At 38.7% G+C, this 26,824-nt stretch overlaps 1 protein-coding gene across 3 annotated transcripts in view; it reads left to right on the forward strand.

Moving 5' to 3' along the window:
* IQCM (IQ motif containing M) overlaps positions 1 to 26,824 on the forward strand; it is a 420,838-nt gene that overhangs the window by 227,180 nt on the left and 166,834 nt on the right. For all 3 annotated transcript variants that reach the window (XR_009245823.1, XM_058666784.1, XM_058666785.1), the window contains exon 9: positions 24,753 to 24,951. Coding sequence is in view for 2 of the 3 variants with exons in the window: in XM_058666784.1 (XP_058522767.1) it covers positions 24,753 to 24,951 (199 nt within the window). In the remaining variant the exon portion in view is untranslated. The remainder of the gene's footprint in view (positions 1 to 24,752; positions 24,952 to 26,824) is intronic.

Here is a 26,824-nt window from a genome sequence, read left to right on the forward strand (position 1 = left end):
TAATAGAATAAGAAATAGAATAGAATGTTGCATCTATCACACATCCAAGTATGAAATTCACATGGCACAGTGTAGTGATTTAGATAGGTTCTTGAATGTTTTCTTGTATATCTAAACTTATATCATTCCATATGTTCATCGTCATCTTTTTCTGAGAGGGACTAAATTCTTTTATCCATGTAATAACACTCATTTGGTCTTTTCTGAAATCTTGTTACTTACTAATGGAAAGTTAGCTTTCTTATCATGAAATGTTATGTAAGCAGATTTTTCTGAATCAGTAGCCAACCTAAGCATTACTTGAAAATGAATTTATTATGAAAAACATATCCCCAGTGTACCTCCATTTTTTTGTTCTGATATTGGAGAATTTTTGATGCTGAGAGCTTTTTTTTTAAAAAGATTAATTTATTTTATTGGAAAGGCAGATGTACAGAGAGGAAGATCTTCCGTCCAATGATTCACACCCCAAGTGGCTGCAACGGCCGGTGCTGCGCCGACTCGAAGCCAGGAGCCAGGAACCTCCTCCAGGTCTCCCACGCGGGTGCAGGGTCACAAGGCTTTGGGCCGTCCTCGACTGTTTTCCCAGGCCACATTTAGGGAGCTGGTTGGGAAGTGGAGCTGCTGGGATTAGAACCGGCGCCCATATGGGATCCTGGCGTATTCAAGACGAGGACTTTTAGCCACTGCGCCATTGCGCCGGGCCCATGCTGAGAGCTTATATGTGCTGAAATTATCTCTATTCTGTAGCATGGTCCCAACATAAACTGTACTTAAAAACTCCACAGATTCATAACATGTTCATTCTTTTTAAGTTTTATTTATTATTTTTACCAGAAAAGCAGATGTTCAGAGATAAGGAAATACAGGGAGAAAGCTCTTTAGTCTCTGAGACACAAACCGGTGCCCACATGGGATCCCAACCTATGCAAGGCAAGGAGTTAGCCACTGCGCTATCACGCCAGGCCCATAACGCCTTCATTCAAGTGACATCTTTATCTTGATTCAAAGGGCTTCCCAAATAATCAGACAGCTGTCTGCATTAAGCTCAATATCTAGTTCCCTTGATCAGGTGTGTGTTGGTCTCCCTGAAGTCACCTCGTGTTATCAATTTTCTCCTTATAGTTTATTCCTCTACTGGTTTCCATTCCTTAAACATATAAAAAAAACTGACAATAGCGTCTTTGGGAAGGTAACTAAAGCCATCATAAGCAAAAATGGAGCTTGACTTAATAAGAGGGATTGCTGGCCATAGAAAATGGCTTGTGTTTGTTCCTTCAATCTTTTTTAGCACCTCAGGCTCAAGTGATTCAAAGACTCAAGTAATGTCTCCAGAAAGTGTTTTCTCTTTCATGTTTCATCTCTGCTATCCTCACTTGGTTTTAATGCCTCCTTCAGTAGTTTTCTTCAATGCAGTAAGGAAAATTGCAGATTTCTTGGCTTCTCTAATTCCTTATGCCCTGATCTAGCCAAAAATCGAGTGCTGTATTTTTACACACACACACACACACACACACACACACACACAAATTTCAACATCCTCCTCACTCATCATTATCAATCAGATTAACAACCCCGCACCAAAATAATGCCAAATATTTTGGTTGACGCCTCAGTTGGGAAGACATAACTAGCCACTTACGAATCATGGAAGAGTTATATGATTTATGAGTTCAGAAGCATAGTCCTGTAAAGAAATGTGATGTACTAGATAGAAGGAACAGTTACACAACTTGGTAAACAACAACAAAATGTTACCACTAAAGAATAATGCTTAGGGAACCATTAGTAAATCTAATGTAAAGTAGAACCCAACCATAGGGCCTGCGAATCAAGTTATGAAGCTCAGCTTTGGCCATCAATTAGCCAATAGCAAATGTTTTGATTTTAATTCTGCAAGAAAAAATAAGACATACCTTGAGATTTTTTTAATTTTTAGTATTGTTCACTTTCTGTTCTCCTTTTCTTCCTTCTTCCTCCCTTAATTTTTACACAAAGAAAAGCCATTGCTTTTATGAACTCTGAATATAGAGAGATAAACCTGGATATAAATAGAAACGTGTGGTAACTGCAATGATAGGAGTAAGATACCCAACACCTTCATAAGTCAGAGGAGTTACTGCACATTCCTGTGTATGTATGTATATTATGAAACATAAGCAAGAACTGCAGAACACTACAAGTAATGACATTTGATTTGATTTAGCTCCTTGACGTATTTGCTTCAATTAGTTATCACGTTACCTTTTTCAGTAATCCCCTCCACCTTCAAAAATCTGCCATTCATTTTACTTATTGATTGAAGGTAGAAACTGGTTCCTAATTCCTGCTGGCGAATTCCATAACTACCTCTCAAAATTGAAAGCATTATCTTTTCTTCTCTTATCTCAGTCATTGTATTTTACTGTACTGCATTTTCAATATCCCAAGTCTACTTAATCAGCTTATATCCTACAGCCTAGTTTATAGAGATTATATGAGAATATTGACAGTTGCACTGACATTTGAATATATAAAAAATTCTTTATGTGTCCAAGAATCTAGTAAAAATAAAGCAGATTGAAAAAAAATGAATATAGCGTGTCATGGCAATTATTTTTTGATTAATTACACTGCATTATGTGACACAGTTTCATAGGCTCTGGGATTCCCCCAACCCCTTCCTGTGCCCTCCCCCATGGTGGATTCCTCCACCTTGTTGCAGTATTACAGTTCAAATTCAGTCAAGATTCTTTCTTTGCAAACATATACCAAGCATAGAGTCCAGCATCTTATTGTCCGGATAAAATCAATGGTTTCTTGGGGAGACCATCTCTGGTCTGAAGGCAGAGCTGGCAGAATATCACCCCGATCAATTGAAAGCCCCAACACAACATCAACAACAATTTACAACATTATGGAATTAATTGACATGGTACTGAGTAACCAATATGTTAAAAAATGCAAGTTCTTAACCACATCCTATGACTACTTCATTGACATTTCAATTTTAGTTTATACACAGAAAAAGCTGCTGTACACCTTAAAATGGCTATATGGTTCTATTCAGCTGTCTCATGCCTATTTTCATTTTAGTATTTAGCAGTTTATAGTGTTGAAGCATAATTTTGCTGAACTTGGCAGATTTTAGGATAGTCTAAACTGGGTTACGACTCTAACAAGGCATATGTCAACAGTTGAGGTGCAGAACAGTTTTAGGAGGGGTGTACAGAGAAATCTTCAATACCTTAGTGAGGAGTAGCTAATCTTTGTGTCCTACCTAGTAAGGTATGTGTGAATCCACGCTGACCGTTTCCTGTCTGGTTCTAAGATTTCCTTGTTGTTCTCTGTCTATCTAGTCTAATTTTTTTGTTTGCTTTTTTCTGGGGACGGGGGGCCTTCGGAGCGACCCTGGTGGTCATTGCAAGAGAGGGTGGGGATCCAAAGTTGGAACTAAGTAAGGACCAGAGAAAGCTCCTCTACCTAGTCCCGAAGGAAGTTTACTGTTCTTCTATTTCTGTAGACCGCTCAGGGCTCCTGGCTGTTGTTCCGATGACCTTGGATCCTGCGAGGAAGGATTTGGGCTTTTTCTATCCCATGTGGAAGATCCAAACGGGGGTGGGTGACCTCAGAGTTCTCGGCCTCCGAAGGCACTCCAATTCCCCATGGTCTCCTTGATAGTTGGGATATAGTCCTTGATGCCCATACTGATAGTCCTTGGTGAGGATCCGGGAGTCTTCAAGGCTGGGATACAAGCCTCCTCCTGTCCACCTGCTCTACTCTGGGGTCTCCCTGCTCTGTGCATATCACCCCCTGTTAAGAGGTTGCTAGGATCGCTCTTGGTTCCCGCTATATGTCTTTGTAGTTTTATTATTGTCTAATGCTGATTCGAGTCTGTTGTCTATGAATTACCTGTTACGTTCCTTATAGGTTATACTTCACATCTTCCTCACACATTCTAAGGAGATGTAAGATTTCTCTGCTCTCCCTCCCCATTGCCAAGTAGCTTAGGGTCTTCAAAGTATATTAGGTTTTACAATTCTTTGATGTAGATCATAAGCAGTCTGACTCACATTGATTGTTGATTCATAGATTACATCACAATATCTTATTGCATTAGATACAGGCTGTTTGGGGTTGAAGTAATATTACAATTTACAGGTACTGTTTTTTGGATTGACATCATTTCATCTTAAATTAAGGCAAACATGTGGTATCTAACCTTTTGGGATTGGCTCATTTCCCTTAGCATAACGGTTTCCAGTTGGGCCCATTTGGCCACAAAGAATTGCATTTCATTTTTTTTTTAATAGCTGAGAAATATTCCATGGAGTAAATGAACCATAGCTTTCTTATCCAGTCTTCTGTTGATGGGTATTTCGGTTGCTTCCAAGTTTTTGCAATTATTGATTGTGCTGCTATGAACATGGGGGTGCATGTTGGTTTCTCGTGTAGCAGGTGTTTTAGATATATTCCTAGGAGTGCTATTGCTGGATCATATGGTATGCAGATTTTGAGTTGTTTGAGTGTTCTCCCTTCTGATTTCCATAGAGGCTGTACCAACCTGCAGCCCCACCAGCAGTGGAGTAGGGTTCTCTTTTCCTCACATCCTCGCCAGCAAGTGTTGGTGGTGGTTTTTTGTATGTGAGCCATTCTTACTGGAGTTAGGTGGTACCTCATTGCTGGCTTAATTTGGATTTCCCTTATTGCCACGGAACTTAAGCACTTTTTCAAATGTTTGTTTGCCATTTGGGTTTGTTCCTTTGTGAAATGTCTGCCCATTTCCCATGCATGACAATTATTTTTGTCCATATCGCAACTCTGGGCACTGTTACATCACTCTTTAAGTCCTTTCTCACCAGCCATCTAACTAATAAACTGATACTGAACTTTCTGGCACATTCTCTGTAGTCTTTATATTCTTTCTCTATTTTGAAACTGAGACCATTTGTCATTCTAGATAATTCTCACATAATATTCATGCTCCAGTTTTTCAGAGACTGCAGATCAACAGATGAATGTGGAAAATTAGGCACTTGAGCCAAAATTGTAATTAATTGAGAGATGCTTCAATTTTGTTTATGGTATCCTTCCTTGGCCTGAGCTCCAGTTGTCTCAAATCATTATTTGTTCTATGCTTTTCACTCTGATGGTCGTTTTTTACAGCCTGGGGAAATCAATGCAGCTTGTAATATTTTACTTTCAATAAGCCCACAAATGATGCTGACTTGCTAATCTACCAACATTTTAAGGATCAAGCTGGAGTATGTATTTGCCTATGTCTTGTGTTTCATTTCCCCTAGCTCTATCAATTCCTAGGATAACTATTGCTATCTGCTATAGTTATCTAATTAACATTATAGAAAGTGATAGTTAAGTATCTTGAGTCTATCGCAGTTCTAAGATCTTGTGATAGGAAGAATCTTATAAAACAGCTAGCAGGGATCTGCATGTACTGCAAATGTTAGAATTTTAACATCTACACATTCCTTCATGTGTTGCCTTAAAGCTGCAGCTTTAGTCTTCTAATTCTTCTCTCTTCAAGATTGGTTCTTACTGGATAACAAAGTCCAGGGAGATCAACTTTTTGTTTTCCCTATCTAACATGATTAGAAAAGATACAAGGAGATGGAGAGGGGCTTGCGTTGCATCACATCAATAGCGGTCTTGAAGAGGCCGCAAAACAGCCAAGACCCAACTGAGAGCTAGGCTGTCTCGTAAACTGAATTAGCATCTGCTTCAGGATGAATGGAGGTGCTCTGTTTCCTGCCCTGGAACATAGAGGAACTAACTCCTGGAAAGTTTGGAGTCTACTTCCTCACTCATCTGCATGGGTTAGAATCCCACTAGTGTTTGCTGAGGCTTGCTTCAGGGAAAGTGATCAGCTGACAGCATGAAATCTGTTACTGGGCTTAGTTTCAGGAGAAGACTTGATGTGAGCATGATTTCCTACATGGAATATATAAGTTATGCAAGGAGATGCCTGAGGAGAGTGAGGACATAAAACAAGCAACCATCCTAATCTTTAAAGTATAGTAATCCTGCCCAACAGTGTGGAGGATGGATGAAGTCAAACAAAGAAAATAAAATTTGCAATTACTTTTTCATGGAGAAACTCAGAAAGATGAGTGCCAGGGAGGCAGAAGCACGGGGCAAAAGGACCAAAACAATCTGTTCTTTTTGCTGTCAGATTGTCTGCATATCTTGCTTTACATAACAGCTTGACCGACAGTTGTCTGACCATCACTGTGAGTTCATGATTGATTACCTCCTAATACGGAAGTGAATCCCTAAACCCTAAATGGAGTTGGTGATAAGAACATGATGATAGTATGAGCAGTTGGTTTTAGAAACACCTTATTTTTTGTGGGAATTTATTTTGTTACCAGAAGCCCTTTAATCTGAAGTGTACCAAATCATGACTAATTCCACCCTTTTTGGTTAGACATGAGAGATGTCTTCAATGACTGACTATTGAAGTTTGGATTGGCAGCAGAGATCTACTTAAGTGGAATCGATTATTACATTGAGAGTTAGAGAACAATTCAGAATGTTCCCTGTACTGTCAAAAATGGACATCTATGGTCACTGGGCTGTGGCAGCATGAACTCCTGCTAAGCTGTTGGCATAGACACCATAGTCATTTCAATTGTCTCCAAGGGTAATTGGCTTCTGAGCCTCACAAGTAAAGCAGCTATTCTTGATCACCTAGTCAGAATCAATTCAATTTGAATGAAACCAATGTTTCTGCTTTTTGGTTTTTTTTTCTATTATGTAAATGATAATTTCAATGTAATTTGTAAAAAAAGAGTGCTTTTTCAGAATATGCATCTGTGCAAAGAGGGAAGAAATAATTGTGTTTTTAAAACTGATTTCAAGGTTTACAAAAATTGCTGTCTTGTTTCAAGGCAAAAGTGTTGGAAAAGTAAGTCGAAGCAACAGCCATGACAGTGGATACGATGAAGCCATCAGTTCATAGATAAGGAAGTATAATTGGCTAGAAAATTGCTTCTGCCGCCTTGACTGACCTGATTGTCTCCTCCCGTATTGATTGCCTTCCACAGTTTAGTGCCTGAAATGTTCACGTGATTGATTGATTTATGTAAAGCATACCCTACCCAGAAATCCAGGTAGTCTTGGAGACGTAAAGGCATAGCATTCTCCCTGCACTGATATGACCTCATTACACACCTTGCTGTACACCTTGGAGCAGCCATGAAGAGACGAGCACTTGCTTTCGCTTGCAGCAATGTGTTTGCAAAGGGTGGCATTGGTGAGGAGAGATAGGCTTTAAAGAAAAACAGCAAACACATCTATTCAGATATTTACACTGTTTAAAAATTATGCCCCTGATCTTCCACTTTGAGAACATTGCGTCAAAAAAAAAAAAAAAAAAAAAAAAAAAAAAAAAAAAAGAGAACACTGCATCTTACTTGAGAAAGTTCCAGGAGCCCTCCTACGCTTTTTGAAGTGAACAGGTTTTACCAGAGTGAAGTGCTAACCTCTTGGGGAGATGTGGAAATGAAGTTGTGAGATAATCTTGAGATGACTGTTGAATTCCATGGACTTTTATTTTATGCCATTTTTTAAAAAAAAGGAGAGAGAGAAAACTAAATCACCCATGATGAATTTAACGCATTGTTCCCTACACTGAATAGACCCCAGTTAGGGGATTAAACTAGGCCACAAACTTGTTTCCCTCACTACCAAGCTGCTTTCAAATTCTGTATTCAAAGCATGAGGGCATCACGTTTCCACTTCCAGGCTGTGAGAACAGGAAACCAAAGCCCTCAACACAGCTTGGTAGCAGAAGATCCAAATCAGTAAATTGTGTAAATTATATCTAAATTGCAAGGCATTTGGACAAAGTAGGAATGCTAGTCTAATCAGGAAAGTGGTGATATTCGCTTTCTGATAATGCAGGTTGGAAGAGCAATTGGGAGAGGAAGGCATCACAAATCTCCTAATGTATTTCTGATCTTGGCAACCTGTACCGGTTTTGTCACATATTTGCAGCTTAAAAAGTATTTGGCTTTTACAACAGCCAAAATAAGTATCCTTTCATCACTCTCAACCTATGAACAGATGGGCAAACAGGGTTTTTATAAATGGAGCATACAAAATACTTCAATATCAGCCAAAACTAATTAGTAGCAATATCTGAACCAAACTCTCAAACTGATTTAGTGTTTAATATATATTATCCTGTAAGCATTAACAGTTGAAAGGAAATTCCCTGTTGAAATGTCTGCCAAGCTCAGGGTCTAGTATTCGGACATGATTAACTTACTAATTAAGTTATTACATCTTTCCTCACATGCAATTTTGCTTAATGATTTCTCTCTGTGGAAAGTGTTGGATTTGATTCCTTGATCATTGATTGGTCAAACTTTAAGTAAAATACCAAATGCAGATATTCAAATTCAGTCTTTATTTCAACTGTCTGATGTTGATTTTGGGAATAGGTGGCATGAGGAGAAACAGGGTGGTCTTCTAAAGTGAAAGCCATTTTTAAAATAGATCTTACCTGGCATAACATATTCTTCACAAAAAATTCTGAAGAAGTCATATAGACTCTTGATAGTTAAGAATCTCATTACAAATGATGATTTATCGTATCAGAAATAGGACATGATGAAGGGAAATTAAATGGAAAAATGCGTTTGGAGGGTAAATAGTAAGGAATTTGTACTGATTGTCTAATTCAAACGAGGTCAGTTCACCACCGTATATCTGAAAATTGAAACACATTTCATTGTTTCATCTATTATGTATTCTTGGATCTTACAGAAAGTTGAACATTTCTGTGTAGAGACTGTAAATGTCATATGGTTGTATATTTACAGTGTAACTGGAACGAGCAAGGAAACACAGAGCTAAAGTCAGTTGCTCAAGTAATGTAAACCACTGAGACGGGGCATTGCCGGCTCCAGACTTCCTTGCGTCATGCCATACTCCTGTCTACATTTTTGATTTATTTGATGTAAAATCAGGAGATCTTTCAGTTCCAACAGTGCTAGTTACAATTTTATAGTCCTGGGAAGCCACCTAGATTTTTTTTTTCAGTGTCAGTTTCCTTATATATAAAATGAGATTATTAACACTTATCCAGCAAAGTTACTTTGAGAATTAAAGAGTGTATCTGAAGTAAATCCTTGATAACGGTTGCTACTAATGTCACGAATGAGTCTAACTATTGTACTCTTATATAATGTATACTGGTTTGTTTCTGGGAATTAGAACAAAAGTATAAAACAAGAAACAGATCGTTATTCTTTATAATCTAATTTTCATGATGGTTTTGCAAAAGGTTTACTAGTAGAGTCAGAAAAAAAGATCAAGCAATACCAATGTATGCCCTGAGTCAGAGTATCTTCCAGTGCTAATCACATGATTCTAATGCAGGCTTGGTTTAGATAAGTTATCTAGATACTGATTAATATAATCACCAATAGTATTTTGATGTTTCAATCTGGCCCTATTTATATGTTTATTTTTATAGAAATAATTTTGCAATGATATAATTTAGTATATTTTTTCAATACCGATTTTGGATATTGTAAGGATTTTTCCAAGTTATTTCATAGTCTTCATAAACATAATTTTATGACATCACAACTATCTGTTGACTTGATCTAACAGAATTAAGTTAGATATTTGTTTATTAGCGTCTCCATCATAAGTGAATAGATAATGGATACCTTCACATATATGTTTTTTTCATACTTGGGTAAATTCCATGAAACGAAACTACTAGATTGTGTGCTTTTGATTTGTAGTGTCTAGTTACCTTTTGTAGATAGATTAAATGGCTTGGAGTAATACGGGATGTAGAGGCATTATTAACCGAACATTTTATGGGATTGCATAGTTTTTTAGAGTTTTAGAAACAATAAATAGTGCCTATTTGTTTCTTCTTTAAGATTATTAGTGGAGCATTTTCCTGTATTCATGTTTTTAAAAGTTCTAAGATTTAATTGATACATAATAGTTGTATTTATGAAATAGCATGTGGTGTTTCAAAAACATTATTAATTATATATATTTGAGAAGCTGGCAGAAATGGAGAAGGGGAGGGACAGAAGAAGCAAGGATGCTTCCACTTACTGGTGCACTCTTCAAATGCTCAAAACAGCTGGGGCTTGGCCAAGCCAAATCTGGGCGCAAAGAACTCAATCCACATCTCCCCTGTGGGTAGCAGAAACCCAACTACTTGAATCATCACTGTCTCCTAGGGTTTATTTTAACAGCAGGGTCAATGTGGAAATGAAGCTGGAGTAGAAGCCCGCACAAGTAGGTGCTAACTGCAGTGCGTGTATGCAGTCCATGACGATCAGATCTGGTAGCTGACTTATCACCTCAAATGTCTACATTTATTTGTATTGGAGTATTCAAATTCATTTGCTATTGTTTTGAAGTACACAATTATTACCAACCATAGTTATCATATTATGGTATATAGAACATTAGGAAGTATTTTTCCTATCAATTGGCACCTCTGTGCCTGTTAATCATTATGTCTCCATACCCCTCTCCTCACACTTACTAGCCTCTAGTAGCATGTATTCTCTTCTCTGTTTCTAAGAGATTGGATTCTTTGCTTCCGTATACCAGTGTAACTGAGAACATGTGGGATTTGTCTGTGTGTGTGTGTTTCATTTAACACCCATCAGTTCCATCCATAACATGATTGACAGAATTTCCCCCTTTTTATGGCCAAATAGTGTTCTATTGTGTATATATGCCACATTTTCATTATTCTTCCTTCTTCAAATGGACATTTAGGTTGATTCTATATCTTCATTATAGGGAAGAGTGTTGCAAAGGGATTTTTGGAAGTGCAAATGTCCCTGTGAAATAAAATGATACCATTCCTTTTGAATACATACACAGTAGTAAAATTGTTGGATTGCATAATAATTGAGTCTTGAGCAAATTCCATCTTGTTTTCCATAATGACTGCTCCAGTTTACATTACCAGTGATAGTGTGTGAAAATTCCTCTTTCTCCACATCCTCATCAGTGTTTTTGTTCATATTAATAATCATAATCTGTATATTTATTTAAAAGAATGGAGAGACAGGGTTAAAATAGAGGTGAAAGATGGAGATGAGGGAGAGAGAAAAATGAGAGGGGGAGAGATTAAGAGTGCTCACATCTGCTGATTCACTTCCCAAGTTCCACAAAGGCTAGAACTGGGTCAAGCCAAAGGCAAAAACACAATCCATGCTTCCAGTGATGGTAGAAGGGACCCAACTACCTGGGTCATATGCTGCCTCCAAGGTGCATATTAGCAAAATTAAGACTAGAGTCAAGTACTTCATTATGGCAGGCAGACATATTAATGGGTAGCTTAACCTCTTTGCTAGATGCCCAGTTTTATTCTTGTCTTTTTGATAAAAGCCAATTTAACTGGGGCAACAAGATACTCACTGTGGTTTGATATGTTTTTCTTTGATAATTAGTAATGTTGAACATCTTTTTCTATAACATGGTTGGCTATGTGTATCTTCTTTTGTGAAATATTTATTTAGATCATTTTCTGATTTTTAATGTTCTTGTTCTGGTGCTGAGTTTTTAAATCCATTTGTTACATTTATGTATAAAATCTATATATTGCAGATGTTTATTCCTTGTCAGATAGGTAGTTTACAAGAGTTTTTCCCCCATCCTGAAGATGCTGTCTTAACTCTTGTTATTTCTCTTTCCTGTGTAGAGCTCATGTAATCTCATTTTTCTGTTATTAATGATTTATTGATTTGTTTGAAAGGCAGATATATTCCCACCCCCCAAACACACTTTCAGAGAGAGAGAGAGAGAGATCTTCCATCTACTGAATTAATCCCACATGGCTGCCACAGCCATGTCTGGACCAGGTGACATAAGGAGCTCCTTCCGAATGTTCCACATCAGTGCCAGGTAGCTTTTATCCTTCTGTGTTCTAGTGAAAGATTCTCTTAAGCCTGTGTTACAGGCCGGTCCGCAGGAGATGGGTGCCTGTAAGGTTTGCCTCTTGTGGGAAGATATTTTTTTTCTTTTCAGAAGAATAGCATTGTTGGATATAGTGTTTGTTTTTGCTTATACTCTTTTCTTCCTTTCCTTTCTCTCCCTATCATTCTTTGACCTTACTTTGTTCATTTCTTCATAACTGTGCCTTTTTTCTTTCAAATGTATCATCTTTTTTTTTCATGCTGTGTGAGATCTCTGCTGAAACACCTGATATTGGTCTAGTAGGGATTGCCTTGTATGAAAATTGATATTTTTCTCTTATGCTTGTAGAATTCTGTTTTCTTATGTTTTTAGCAGTGTGACTATACTGTACTCTGATTCTTTATGTGAATATCTTTTCCAAGTTTTGGAAAGTTTTTTAGCATTTATTTCATTGAGTAAATTTCTGTTTTTGTTTTCTTTTTTTTTAAAGTTATCTTTCATAACACAGTTGTTTAGGATCGGGGATTTCCTCTTCCACTCTTCTGCATTTCCCTTCTGCTCTAAACTTTCCCCTATACTATTATAATAATAGAGTTCTTCAGAAACAGTCACAAGTCTATCATTAAGCTATATTAGTGTGTCATGATATTGGAGGTATGGAGAATGACAGAAAGTCCAGCATTCTATTGTCAAGATATATTTAACAATTTCTTTAGAAATCCATAGTTTTTGGAGTAGAGGTACATACTACAATATATCTTCGCTTCTCAGTATGCTAGTATGCATTATATAGTTCCTCTACATGACTATATGTATATACATATTTACTTATATATCTACTGATCTTGTATTTTGCATGAAGTTTGCCTTATATTAAAGAGAACATATGATATTTGTCCTTTTGGGATTGGCTTATTTCACTGAGCATAATGGTCTCCAGCTGGGACCATTTGCTGCAACTGATGGAATTTCATCCTTTTTAATGGGTGAGTCATATTCCATGGAGTTGATTTACCACAGTTTCTTTATCCACTGCTCTTTCAGTGGGCATCTAGATTATTTCCATGTCTTGGATATTGTAGATTGTGCTGTGGTAAATACAAGATTACAGATCAATTTCTTACATGCAGATTTCATTTCCTTTGTATATATTCCCAGAAGTAGGGGGATAGCTGAGTCCCCTGAGTAGGTCAATTTTAAGTTGTCTTCACATTCTCCAAACTGCCTTCCTTCCGTAGTGGTGTATTAGCCCACACTCCCAACAACGTTAGAGTAGGGTACCCTTTTCACATCCATGTCCACAAGCATTGTTAGTAGAGTTCTGAATTTAGGCTAATCTCACTAGAGTTAGGTGGAACCTCAAAGTGATTTTTATTTATATTTCCCTGGTATCTAAGGAACCTGAGCATTTTTTCATATGTCTATTAGCCATTTAAATTAGTTCTTTTGTAAATGGACGCTTATTTTCTTTGCCCATTTCTTCACAGGGTTGTTTGTTTTGCATTGTTGAACTTCTGAAGCTCTTTGTAAATCCTGGATATTAGTCCCTATCAGTTATACAGTGTGCAAAGATTTTCTCCCATTCTGTTGGTTGCTTCTTTACTTTGCTATACAGAAGCTTTTTAGTTTGATGTAGTCCAATTTGTTTAATTTGCCTTTGACTGCCCATGCTTCTGGTGAGTTTTCTAAGAACTCTTTACCAATGCCAAATCTTCCAGAGTGCTTCCTTTGATAGTTTGTACTCTCTTTCACTAGTTTTCCTCTATTAGTTTGATGGTTCCTGGGTGCAGATTTAGGTTCTTGATCACTTTAGAGGTGATTTTTTTATTAAGTGACAGGTGATGGTCTTCCTTGTTACTTCTGCAGAGTGATACCCAATTGTCCCAACAGCATTTGTTGAAGAGACTAAACCTTTTCCCTGGATTATTTTTAGTTTTCTTGTCAAAAATTAGTTGACTGTACATTTTGGGGCTCCCTTCTGGGATTTCTGTTCTGTTCCATTGACCTTCTCTGTTTCTGTACCAGTACCAGACTGTTTTGATTTGACTCAGTTTTTGAAACAGTTTTGTGCCCCTCTTGAATTGTTTCCCAATTCTTCCTCCATGTTAGAGATATTTTTAATTAGTATCTCATTGAGCACATTTTTTTTAACCCAGCTTCTTTTTCTGCACCTTCTGAAACTTTCATTACTTTTATGTTTGGTCTTTTGATGGTGTCCCTTAATCCCTGGATGGTTTTGGTAGCTTGATTCAGTTCTTCTTCTAGCTTTTTGACTGTCTCAGCATTCTTACCAGGTGTCTTCCAAATCTAAGATTCTTTCTCTCGTCTCATTCATTCTGCTATTGAGGCTTTATATTGAATATTTAATGTGATGTATTATGTTTTTCATTTGTAATAATTCAGCTTGATCATGTTGCAATGTTTCTATTTCCTGTATAACATATTCCTTAAATTCCTCAAATTTTTGCATGTGCTTCTCATTGTGTTTAAGGGGCTTTTTAAATAATTGTGCTAAATTCTTTGGCAGTTCTTTGATGTCTTCCTCAGTTAATTCTGAGGTTGACATAGACTTTTGCTCCTTTGTGGGGGAGGCGTCAGTAACCTCATTCATTGTGCCTATCTCTCTTCTTTTGCTCTTGGCCTTTGCAACTCTGATTCGCAGATTCTTTTCCTTGGAGCTGGTATTGAAGCTGTGTTGTCCACAGGTCTATAGGTTGACTTTACTGTTCCTAATCAGTGCTCGATTCTTCAATTTCTGTCACTCGTACCACTCCCTCCAGCAAGTTTCAGGTTAGGCTGCTACGCCAGGCTTCTACCACCATCTCCACAACCCTGACTCCCAGATTGTGTCTTCAGCATTGCCTATTCAGACTTCTTTTCACTTGTGGCTTGAACAGTACCTAGAATTATGGAGGTACCGGCTGTGGTTTAATGTAGAATACAGGGTTTTTAGTACTGCCAGTTGTATGTTTTGTTTTGTTTTTCCTCTTCTTGCTGGAACCTGGACCTCCTAGTAATTACGTCTGTGTGCAACCCAGAGTTGTCTTGGATGGACTCTGTTGAATGTTGAATCGGTATTGTTTTCCAAGTGGAACTGGTACAATGCCTTGAGCCAAAAGTGAACTCTCCCTGGCTTAGTGCTGATACAGCTCACCATTGCCATCCACCCCCGGCCCCCCGAGACTTTGCCACAGTATTCAGAATGGTATCCAATATGGCACTGGTGGAGTTTGGCTGTGGTATCTACCTTGTTCCCACACCCAGCTGCTTGAACTCTACCACTCTGCTTCTGCTTGTATTTGAAATTAAACAGATTAGCAGTACCCGCAATTCTTTGGCTGAGTTCACCTCCTGAGTTCCTGGGGAACTCCCCTTCCCACCTGGCCATTGGTGCTCTGATCACTGCTGTGGTATCTGCTCTCTGCAACATTGCTCAACTGTCCCCGTGTCCCCTGGTCTTAGGTGTCCCTCTGCTGTGGCATGTCCTCTCCTATTTTCTGGGATCGTGCCCTCTCTGCTTCTCCTCGGCAAATCCTTCTCCACCTGTGTAGCCTGTCCTCACCCTATTTATTCCTGAGTAAATTTTTCTGTATTTTCCTCCTCTTTGTGGACACTTGTAAAATGTAAATGTCTGTCACTTATTAGTGTCATAAAGCTATATACTTCCTTCTTTTTTATTATCTTCTTATTTTGTGTGACTTGTTCAAAAAACATCTACCTTCAAGCTCAGGAGTTCTTACTTTTTCTTGTATTTTAATTTCATTTATTGAATTGTTTAGCCCTAAGATTTGTGTTTAGTTCTTTTATAGGATTTTTATTGCACTGCTGAATTTCTCGCTCATATCATGATTTGCCTAATTTCATTGTTGTCCATCTACAATATCTTCTCTCACTGAGTTCCTTTGAGCTCATTACTTTGAATTCCTTCTCATGTGGTTTGTCTGTTCTTTTTTGTTATCTGTTACTACAGTTGTGTTCCTTTGCAAACATCATGTTTCATTGTTTTTACATTCTTTTTATGTCTTTATGTGAATATTTATGCATAACATATCAGTCACCTCTATAACATTATAGTGTGGTTTTCCTTCCAGTTATATATTTGAGAGTGTCAGTGAAAAGTAGGCTGTGTTGGGTTTTGTTCCAGATGGGTGTTACAGTGCAGTGTCTGAGTGGCTTATTTAAGTGCAATCAATATTGCAAATGTCTGCAGATGTCTGATTGGCCTAGGCTGGAAGAGTTGTGAGACTTCATTAGCAGCTAAGATATGGCTCTCCTAGGCAAATTGTGCTCTGGTGACTCTGGGTGTGTGGTGCCTGCTGATTTCTGTCAGTTGCAATGGGAATGTGGCTGCTCTGCTGAGCCCATGTAGGTTAGGTATGCCTGGTGCGGCAGCAGAGGCTTCGCATCTGTCAGTCTCTGAGGCTGGTTTATGTGGGGGTTATTTCACATGTGTGCCCTGGGATCTCTGTCAGTGATTGTTGGCTATATTGTGAGCTTGATAACTCCGATGGTCCCAGATGGAGTACATGTCCCTGATGGCTGTGCGGGTGACTTCACAGGGATATAACTTCAATTTGCCTTGGCTCAGTTTTCCATATGTTCTCAGGGTTGATGCATGCAGGCACATCATCCATCTTCTGCTTAGGACCTTGGCCATTTCATGCAGGCCTTGTGGCTGCTTCTTGTAGTGAGTGTTGACTGATGTCACCTAGTTGCATCCTAGAGTCAAAGGGGGGTTGGGCAGGTGCACCTGGCTACTTCCTATGACCTCAGCTTTCCTGAGAACATGCCATCTGACTGTATCTTGGGGCTGCAAGAGGATGCTCAGAGCAAGGACTGCTTGGTCTGGTGCTTCAGAAGATCAGACCTCTGAGAATAAGATGCTTGGCTGTTTCCTGGGGACCTTGATAGGATGAACCACTGAGGCCATGCAGCTCCAGCACTTCCTGGGTGTATGGAAAGGTAAGCAGAGTTATCCCAATTGTTTACAGAATTGGGATAAGTTTCTGGGTAGTTGCTAATTAAAAGTGTTTTGGGGAATTCAACTTGAAAGGCAGCATTAATCTCGATTCTTGTGTGACACAAGAAAATTTTTCTTGTGAGTAATTTCAGTGTGTTACATGTAGTTTATTTGAGAAAGAGGTTTGTCATAGTGACAACAGGGGTCTAAAACGAAGGAAAGAACCAAGAAAATGGTGGAAGTGGCATCTTTTAAAATATAATTTAAAAAATTATTTTTGATGGTCTTTATATTGTTGATCAGAGTAGGAAGGCTTGAGGGTCGGGGAAAAGTAGGTGTGATCATTGTTTGCATATTTTCTATTTCTTCTTCCTGTCTCTGGGGAAAGGATGGAAATAAGGGGAGAAGCCACACCCAGCCTCCCAACTGCCCTAGTACCCAGGGATGGGGAACGGCCACCAAATATAATCCAGGTTCCCCATTGTGGCGTACGCTCCAGAGGTTCTGCCAGGTGTTTTGATAGTTCTGAAATGTTGTCAGTCTTCCCAATCCAAGGATAAGGAATCCCTTCCAATGTTCATTGGCTGAAAGAGTTGACCTTACAGTCTCCATTCACCCAGATTTTTGCTGTCATTGTTTGGCTGGGGTAGCTGTTCAGGTTGTTCTGTTCTTCCTCTACTATGGTACCAGATGTGCTCTGCAGGCCCCAGTAGGCTGGCATATCCTCTATGTGGATCTGGGACATCTGTCCACTACTCCATCTTTTGCACTTAGGAGGACCAATTCTGGCAGACAGGCCCAAGGAGCTGAACTTGGTGACCTGGACCACATCAGACCCTCCACCATTGGGGTTCATGCACTTGGCACCCACCACACAGGCAGGCCTCACTAGACCCCATGCTATCGGGGCTCAGGGACCCAGTGCTTACCGCATAGGTGTGCTAAGGACCCATGCCCCACTCGGACCCGCATGCCCCAGGGCTCACAGACCTGGCACCTCCATGCAGTTGGGCCCAAAATTTTGAGAAGGGGGAAAAATGATAGAATAGTAGTTACACTCACAGGCTGGACTTCTGTTCTGACTTGCTCAGAACAACAAGGCCATCAGAAAGTTATGATTGTCAGCATCATTCCTGTTCCCATGATAAGCCAAAATCTCAGGCACTGTCTCTGTTGCTTGCTCATGATAAAAATTCAAGGAGATGGAAGTTGAGACTTTGATCAGCCAAAGGCCTGTGGCGCTTCCAGACCCTTTTCAAGTTTCATAGTAAGACTGGAACTCAGGGAGGTATTTCAGATCCAAAGAGGGGCTCTACCCAGCATTCCAGTTGCTGTTATGGTAAAATAAGAAGCTTTGGTGGGACCACTCTTTCCAGGGAGGCAAAAATGGGGGGGGGGGAGAAGCAAGATTTCATATTTCCGTAGGAAAATTTCACCAGGGACCGGGGACCTATTAGCCCATTTAACTTCTTACAAAAGGAACCTATTTGAGTGTGGTCCCAGAATTGTGTTGTGTAGTAGGAGACTTGATTGGGGAATATACATCATGGGTTGTCTCTGTTTCTAGGACAGAGCAGCTCCCAATCTGTAGACCTATGAGGACTACAGGAATCTTTAGGTGCAAATGTTTTATATGTCCCTGGTGAGAATGGGAACTGTTGATAAGTAGACATACCCCATGCCTCAAGTGAACTCTTTCTGGGTTTGAAGTTAATTTCAAGAGCTGGACTGGTACATGTTGCCTATCTAGTTTCCTTCTGTATATGGCCAGAATGTTTCTCAGTACTCCTCCAGGTCTTTGCCATAGCTACGTTTTTCCCTGATGCTCTGCTTCAAACATTCCAGGTAAATAGCTCTTGTTTTGATCTTACATAGAGGGGGGCATGCTAGACCTTTCTTGTCTGTGATCTTGCTGATGTTATTCCCAATAACAATCGATTTTTCCTTGATGATGTTATGCAACTTTCAAGGCATTCTGATTGCACGGTTATTTCAAAAAGATTTAGATATTATTGTAATTTCAGGAAATATACAAAATACAAGAGGTCCTTAGAAAACAAGATGCTTTCTAAGAAATATGTGGAAGTTTAAATACTTTGTGAAGACATGTTTGGGTTCTACAAAGTGAAGAAAGAAGATCAGAAGTAGATGTTTTATGCTGGAAATGAGTATAAATGTGAGATAGGAAGGAAGCTAAACTGAACTAATTCTGTTTGTCTGTGTTCTGTTCTTTGATTATATTAAGTGGACATATGAGTAACTAAAGTTTACCCATTCCATCTTGAGTCATCATAAATGTGTACGTTGAGAGTTAAAAATAAATATTTGTTATGAACTAGGCAATAAATTACCAAAAATGGCTTGAGCTTGCAGTGTTTTGGAGAGCAGTGATAAAATTATCAGTCTATCACAAGTTAGTAGATACCTTTTTCCTTTCTGAGAATAAAATATTGTGAGTATTACTCTTGATGAGGAAGGGAAAGTTGCTATTTTTCTTCAGTCCTGTACTTAGTAATCAAGACACACTCATAAGGTAATTTTATTGGGCCAATTTTATTGCATATTTGCAAAAAAGGTTTGGCTTAAAGCATAGATGTCCATATTGTAAGATTTATTAAGCTAGCATCATATTATCCTGACGTATCAGTGAGAACTTCTGTCAGGAAGATTAATTAATATCTTAATGGTGAATTTGTTTAAAGTAACTTTAATCAAAGATATTTTTATTGTCTATTCTACTTCATCAATTGGGATTAGGATTCTAAACCATCCAATTTTCCCCTTCCAGGTTTTATCTGTATCGTAGATAATGGAAAAAGTATCCCATTTCAGTTCTTAGTATCTTCAAATTTTCTAATATTCCTTATTTGTCAGGAAGCGACATTGTATCAGGTGATGGATTACATAAAAAACCTACGAAAAGCCAGGCTCTTTTCCAAGAGGAATTAGCGGGCTTATTTTCATATAGTAAGGAAATTCATCTGCCTTAATGGGAAATACCACACCTAGTTTAATAACTTATCTTTGAATATCTTATATTGAGCATGAAAAATGAATACAAACTTGATTTTCAATTATAACATGCTAGGAAAAGTACTGCTTTTTATTTAACCTTCTTAAATAAATACTGATATAACTCAGTAAAAGCATTATGTATGCATTTAATAGTGTTTGACATTGCTGTAATTTATAGATAAGATAAATTAACATGTGTTCTGAATCTTTGACTTATTACTGATGATTTATTAACTTATATTCTATATTAGATTTTTCATTAAGTCTTTTATTCCTTAAATTTCTGTGGGCTAATTGGAACCATTTCTATAACAGAGAATTTTTCATTGTAGTTTGTACAAGCAAAGGCAAAAATGTTGAAATTATACCTATTGAAAGCAAGAGAGTTTCTCTATTTTTATTAGAAATTAATTATGGTTGGATGTATTTCATCAAACTCAGATAATTAATTCATATTTTACTGATCTTAGATTAAGCAGATTGATACATACAGCTATTTCTGCTTGAAGACATTTCTGAAATCCAGAATCTTGCTCTAATCAAGCAGGTGTATGGTTATGGTATCAGTTTAAACCATGAAGGCTGTATCTGTATCTCTTTTTCTTCTACGCATTATGAAAGTGAACTCTTCACAAAGCTGTAATTCTTTTTGTGTTTCTTTCAGAAAACCACTTCCGACCTATGACTTAGGCAAGAGTGAAGGAAAGGCAGAAACAGCATAATATATATGTAGCATGAGTTTCCAGTAACAGCCAATAGTCTCATAGTAGGAAGAAGTGGCACATTCTATTGAAGATACAACTAATCTTAACATAAGAACTTACTGACTGATCACTTTCCAAGGACATATTATTGATAGTGAGGACACAGATACAGCTCAGTGTTTTAAAAATTGGTCCAATAAAGCGTTCATGTGAGTGTCAAGACTTGACAGAGATGATTTAACTCTTAAGTAATATCTTAAACATTTTGACAGTCCTTGTATTGCTCTTTGCATATAAATATAGATGGTGAACAGTTCTCTATTACTATAATAAGGTTACTAATCTCAGTTGTTTTATATGAAGTTGTTTCTCATGTGGTCATTAAATATCACCTAGTCTCACATGTCTTTTCTCTACTTGACTTCAAACAGACATGGGAAAGGCCTAGCTCATAGGCCATCATTAAATAGTTATGTCTGGTCTGGCCAAGACAACTGTAGATGGGAGCTGAGATTCACTAAATCTAGCTTTCTGATTTTTACTTTGATAACTTTATGTAGCCTGTGAATGATGTTCCATGTATCCAAATGGCCCTTAGCAGAAACAAACAAAAAATGTCCCCACCGCTACAAGATTTACTGATTTGTCTTTATGTCAATACAAAATTCTGTGGGAAAGGAACATGTGCTCAGAGCTGGCATTTGGCATTGCCATTAGGTTCTCTTTGCCACCTGGTTCAGTTCCATGGGGTGGGTGACAGGACTCCCTCTCTCAGCGAATTGACTGTCCAGGCCACCTAGTAAAGATATATATAGATATAAGAGAGCGTTAACATACCATCAATGCAATCATTTACCACAGTATGTCCCCAAATGCATTTGCTTTTAGTAAGACTCTGATGGTAATATATTTAACTTAGAGAGGTAGAAATTCTTCTCTTAGTTATCTCCTTCTATTTTGAAGTTTGACCAATAGACATCATCAGTATAGTGCTGAATTAGATAAAAGTACTGAACATTGCCATGAGTTCAAGGATCTTGGGTCTGATTCAGGAAAAGACACCACCCACAGGGGAAGAAGGGACGGAAGCCTGTGGGAGGGGAAATCCCATCTCCACAACGAGATTGGTGTCTCCGGTCAGAGAGCTGTGAAGGGCGGTGGGGGCTTGAAGTCTTTTGTATCCAAGGGTTTGTCTTATTGATGGCTAAAAGGCAAGGCATGTGGTGTAATTTTATGGAGCATACAAAGCAAATAGCCTGTGAATGGCTAAAACTGCTTATTTTGCTGTTTTTAAAACAATTGGGTGTGTAGTTCAGAGTTTGGAGCCAAGCGGCATTTGAACTAATGATTCCAGGCTGACGTTAAGAAATGAACATATGGCAGTCCCTGTGCCGGAGCAATTTTTGACTTTCACAGTAATGTTCATCGTCTCCCTGCATGGGAGAGCTGAAAATGCTGCAGATTCCTTGTTGTGGCCTATCCCAGCCCTGGTCGCCATGGTTATCTAGGGAGTGAACCAGTGGATGGAAGATCTTTCTTTTTCTCTCTCCCTTCCCCCACCCCCTGCATCTTCAACTCTGACTTTAAATATGAAAATATATACAGAAATAAAAATATAAATAAGTGCACACATAAATATATCTTTATATATTCCTTTATTTATATTGAAAGTCAGAGTTGTAGGGAGAGACAGAAAGTCTTCCATCTGCTGGTTCACTCGCCAGATAGTTGCAGTGGGAAGCCAGCAATCAGGATCTTTTTCCTACCTCCTGTGTGAAGGATGGAGATTCAAATACTTGGAGCATCCTCGCTGCTTTTCTCAGGCCATTAGCAGGGAGCTGGATCAGAAGTGGAGCAGCTGGAACAGTAGTGGTGCCTGTATGAGATGCCAGCGTCACAGGCTCTGACTTTACCTCTTAATGCTGCAGTGCTGTCTACTGCCCCTCCCTTCCTCCCCCCACAAAAACTGTGTTTCTTTCCATTTTAAGGACTGTTCAATCTAAGAACTTGACTCCATTTATGCTGAGCTTTTTTGTTTAATTTGTTCTGTTTTTGTTTGATGATGTGTAAGACATCACCTGATGAGATACAGCAAGGGTGCCAGAGTTTCTCTTAGAAAGTCACGAATTCCACTAAGGGGAACCTGGATAACCTTCTCTAACTTTATTAACCTCACAAGTCTCCACCTCCAAATACCATCAATGTATAACTTGTGGGATTCAGTTTCTAAGATTTGATTTCCCGGAGACACACTCAAATCAATGCCTTGTTCTTCACCGTTCGTTTCTCCCTCTCTCCTCTCCCTCTTTTCCTTCCCGCCCCTCAAGTCAGGAGGCGGGTTCTATGGCACTGCAGGTTAAGGTATCACTTGTGATGCCTGCCTCCCATATCAGTGTGCCTGTTTCAGTCTGGGATGCTTCACTTGTGGTCTACCTGCCTACTCATGTGTCCTGGAGGGAACTGATGATGACCCAAGCACTTGAGTCTCGTCAGCACACATGGAAGACCTGAGTGAAGCTCTGGGCTCCTGGCTCTGGTGTGATTTAGCTCTGGCTGTTGGAGTTTTTTGGAGTGTGAGCCAGTAGATCAAAGATTTCTCTCCATCTCTATTTCTCTTTGCCCCGCCCCTTCCTTTACTGCCTTTCAAATGCACGAATAAAGAAATATTTAAAATGCTGTTCTTCTGGTGAGCAAAATGATATTTTTTACTTACTCCTTTATGAATTTTTTTTTCATTTGAGAGAATGTGAAAAAGAGCTAGCCACTGATATAAAAACAAGACAAAACAAAAGACCCCCCCCCCCTTCGTCAGCCCCGGGACATGAAAACATTGCAATGGCTCAGAACCTTCTTTCATAGGAAAGGGCTTCCTTTCCTATGCACACGTCAGATGCAACACAACCAGCATCTTCAGCTTCCAAGATTTATTTAATGATGCATCAGAAGTGTTTCAGAGAATATTCTGCTTCTGAAAAATCTCACTGATCAGTTGTGGTTACATGGGAGTGGGAAGGTCAGGGATCTCTGTTCTGGTTGGCACAAAGTCCTCTATAAAAAGATGTTCAAACTGGTATTCAAGATTGAGGTTACACTGGTGTTCGGATGACATATATAATAGGACAATCAGAAGATATCACTAACTTCAAGGCAAACTGAAGAAAATGTAAACACAAAAAAATATGGCTGTGAATTTCTCTCATTTGCTACCCAGCAAAAACTTGCAGAAATCAAAACAGTGTAAGAAAAAAAAAGATATTGAGAATAATTTGGTCCAAGTCAGAGATTCAAGAAAATTGGAGCTGAAATTCAAAAGTCTAAGCACACACAGTGCACTTCTGAAGCAAGATGTGGCCTGTTGGAAACACTGACCTGGTCATTTCTGTGGAATTGCAGCTGTGAAAGCAAGAGGCAGAAATGAAAATGTTAAGGAGAAAAAGGCATTTTTATGCCTGATCACAATCACAAGGGAGCTAGACTTTGGACAATGCAAGACTTTGAAAAATCTGGCAGAAAATACAAGGGTTATTTAAATAGAAAAAGCAGACAGCAGGTCACCAAGCCATGCACGGTCTGTTCGTAGTAGAAAAACTTCTCCCATGTTTCTTCGCATTGCAAGGGTCATCCATAACAGCACTGGGTAGACTAGTGACCGTTTCTCTGATCATCTTTGTCTTCTGTTGTACCTCTAACCCATGACCTTACAACCACACTTCAAAACTTCATGTTGAGAGGATTCAGGTTATAATTCAGTTAGAGGTACTGTTTGGCTAGTGGGATATCAGAGACCAAATAAGAAATGTAAGAATAAAATAGATTTGATGACAGATATATCATTGAGCTAACTTGCCTTATCATAAGAAAATGATATCTTTTGAACAGTTGTGACTAAATTTTGCCAAATTCATTTTCTGATTGATTTCCTTTCTATAGAAGGTTAATTTCATGCATCAGGTTGATTCTTGTGTTCTAGCATGTTCACTCTTTGGAAAACCTCATTACCATGTTCAAAAGTTATGAATTGTATTTGTAAATGTATGTATGTTTCCTATACCGATATATTCATCACTGAAGCTGTTTAAAACCATTTGCAGACATGTTTATTTTCAGAAATAAATGGTTACTCTAAAATTTATCTAAAATCAGTTTTTGCATTTTATTTTTAGGACAAAAAGCGTTTCAGACAGAACTGATAAACTTGACAGTAAAGTTAAAAGAATCGGACCACATATAGAAATCTTCCAAGTATTCCGAGAAAGAAACAAATACATAATTAACAAGAGAATGGTGAAAATGATCACAACCATGCAAGCGCATGTCCGGGGATGGCTTGAACGCAGAAGATATCAAAGAATAATGACCAAGGCAAGGCGTGTTTAATATTTTCTCTGTAGACTTCATTAAGTAGCATTTTAAATAGTCACCTGGTTGCTACAGCTAAGATTGTTATTAGATAAAGTCAGCTTGTGTGCTTTGAGAGAGAAAATGTTACAAATGCCCTATTGTGAGGAGAGTTTCTGATTTCCCCAAGTCAGAAGCTCTGAAAAAAGTCCTGGTTTATCTTCAGCTCAACAGATCTGGGATCACTCTCTCTTCGGTGAGGATGACCATGTTCCCACTAAAGCTGTTCTCTCATTTTTGCCTACTTATTCTCTATATGGCACAAATTTCTTCTGATTCCAACACTCCTGGGTGTAAATATTCAATTTAAAGTGTGCTACATAAAAACGTGCATGCACAGGTATATGCACAGAAGCATACATTTCTACCTAGGAAGCTTTAGAAAAATATTTTCTTTTCATTTTACTTGATAGAGAGAGAACATGACACACATCTCCCAACCATGGTTTACTTTCCAAATTTCTGCCACAATCTGGACTGAGCCAAGTTTCAGTAATCTAGAATTCATCCGTGATCTCCCAGGTGATTGGCAAGGACTCATGTATTTGAGCCATTATCTGTTGCCTCTCGGGTACTCGTTAGTAAGAGGCTGGACCAGAGAACAGAGTTGGCAGTCAAACCTGGGCCCTCAGGGAAGCTATGTAGGCATTCTGAGGTTATCTTAATTGCTGGGTTGAATGCCCACAGTGATGATCTTCCAAAGAAACCAGTATGACCCATTTTGAGTGGGCAGCTGCGGAATGTGCGTGGAAATATCTTGGCAAATATTTGAAAGAATCAAAAATGTCTTGTTCTTGAGGACTACAGTTTAGAATACCAACCATGAAGAGAAGAATGTGGCAGAAGTATATGCCTAATTTCTTGTTCTTTTGGGAGGAGTCCTACAGATTCATCCTGCAGTCTGACAACATGTTGATTCTGTTAGTGGTAATCTCTCTGCTTGTCTATTGCTATACATTTATACATTAATTTGTATGCACAGTAGACATATGTGATTCTAATTAAGCTTGCAAAACTTTGGCATAAACAATCCATATATACTTTTTTTCCCAAATAATAGAAAGAGACAGAGAAAAATATTTTCCATCTGCTTGTTCACTCCCCAAATGGTTGCCTCAACCAGAGTTAGTACAGGCCAGTGTGAAGAACCCAGAACTGAATCTAGTTTTCCCATTTGGGTGTTTGTGTCCGAAACACTTGGACCATTGTCGCTGTCCTGCAGCGATGGACTTGGTGCACGGAGCCGCATGGACTCTGACTGACGATCAAAAGCCGAAGTTTTTTAGTGGCATCAGACTTTATACACTGAGGGTCATATGGGATAAGGGAGGAAGTACTGGGCCTATCAACAAAACCCATCAACTGTTTCTACACTTTTGTCTGGAACTCCTTTTGTTTTGTTTATTCCACCAAGTGTGCTCATCACATGCTGTCCACTCAACGGTCCTCATACAATGATATCCATTTAGTTACATGAATGGTACACACTCAGTTGTTCTTATACAAATGACATTCAATCAGTTATACAAAAGGTATCCATTCTCATGCGAATATCCAATCAGTCACACAAATGATATCCAGTCAGTTGTACTTTTTTTTTTTTTAAAGATTTATTCACTTTTATTACAAAGTCAGATATACAGAGAGGACAGACAGAGAGGAAGATCTTCCGTGCGATGATTCACTCCCAAAGTGACCGCAACAGCCGGTGCTGCGTCGATCTGAAGCCGGGAACCTGGAACCTCCTCCGCGTCTCCCACGCGGGTGCAGGGTCCCAAATCTTTGGGCTGTCCTCGACTGCTTTCCCAGGCCACAAGCAGGGAGCTGGATGGGAAGT

The sequence above is a fragment of the Ochotona princeps genome, chromosome 7, assembly GCF_030435755.1.
Source record: "Ochotona princeps isolate mOchPri1 chromosome 7, mOchPri1.hap1, whole genome shotgun sequence".
NCBI classification, from domain to species: domain Eukaryota; kingdom Metazoa; phylum Chordata; class Mammalia; order Lagomorpha; family Ochotonidae; genus Ochotona; species Ochotona princeps.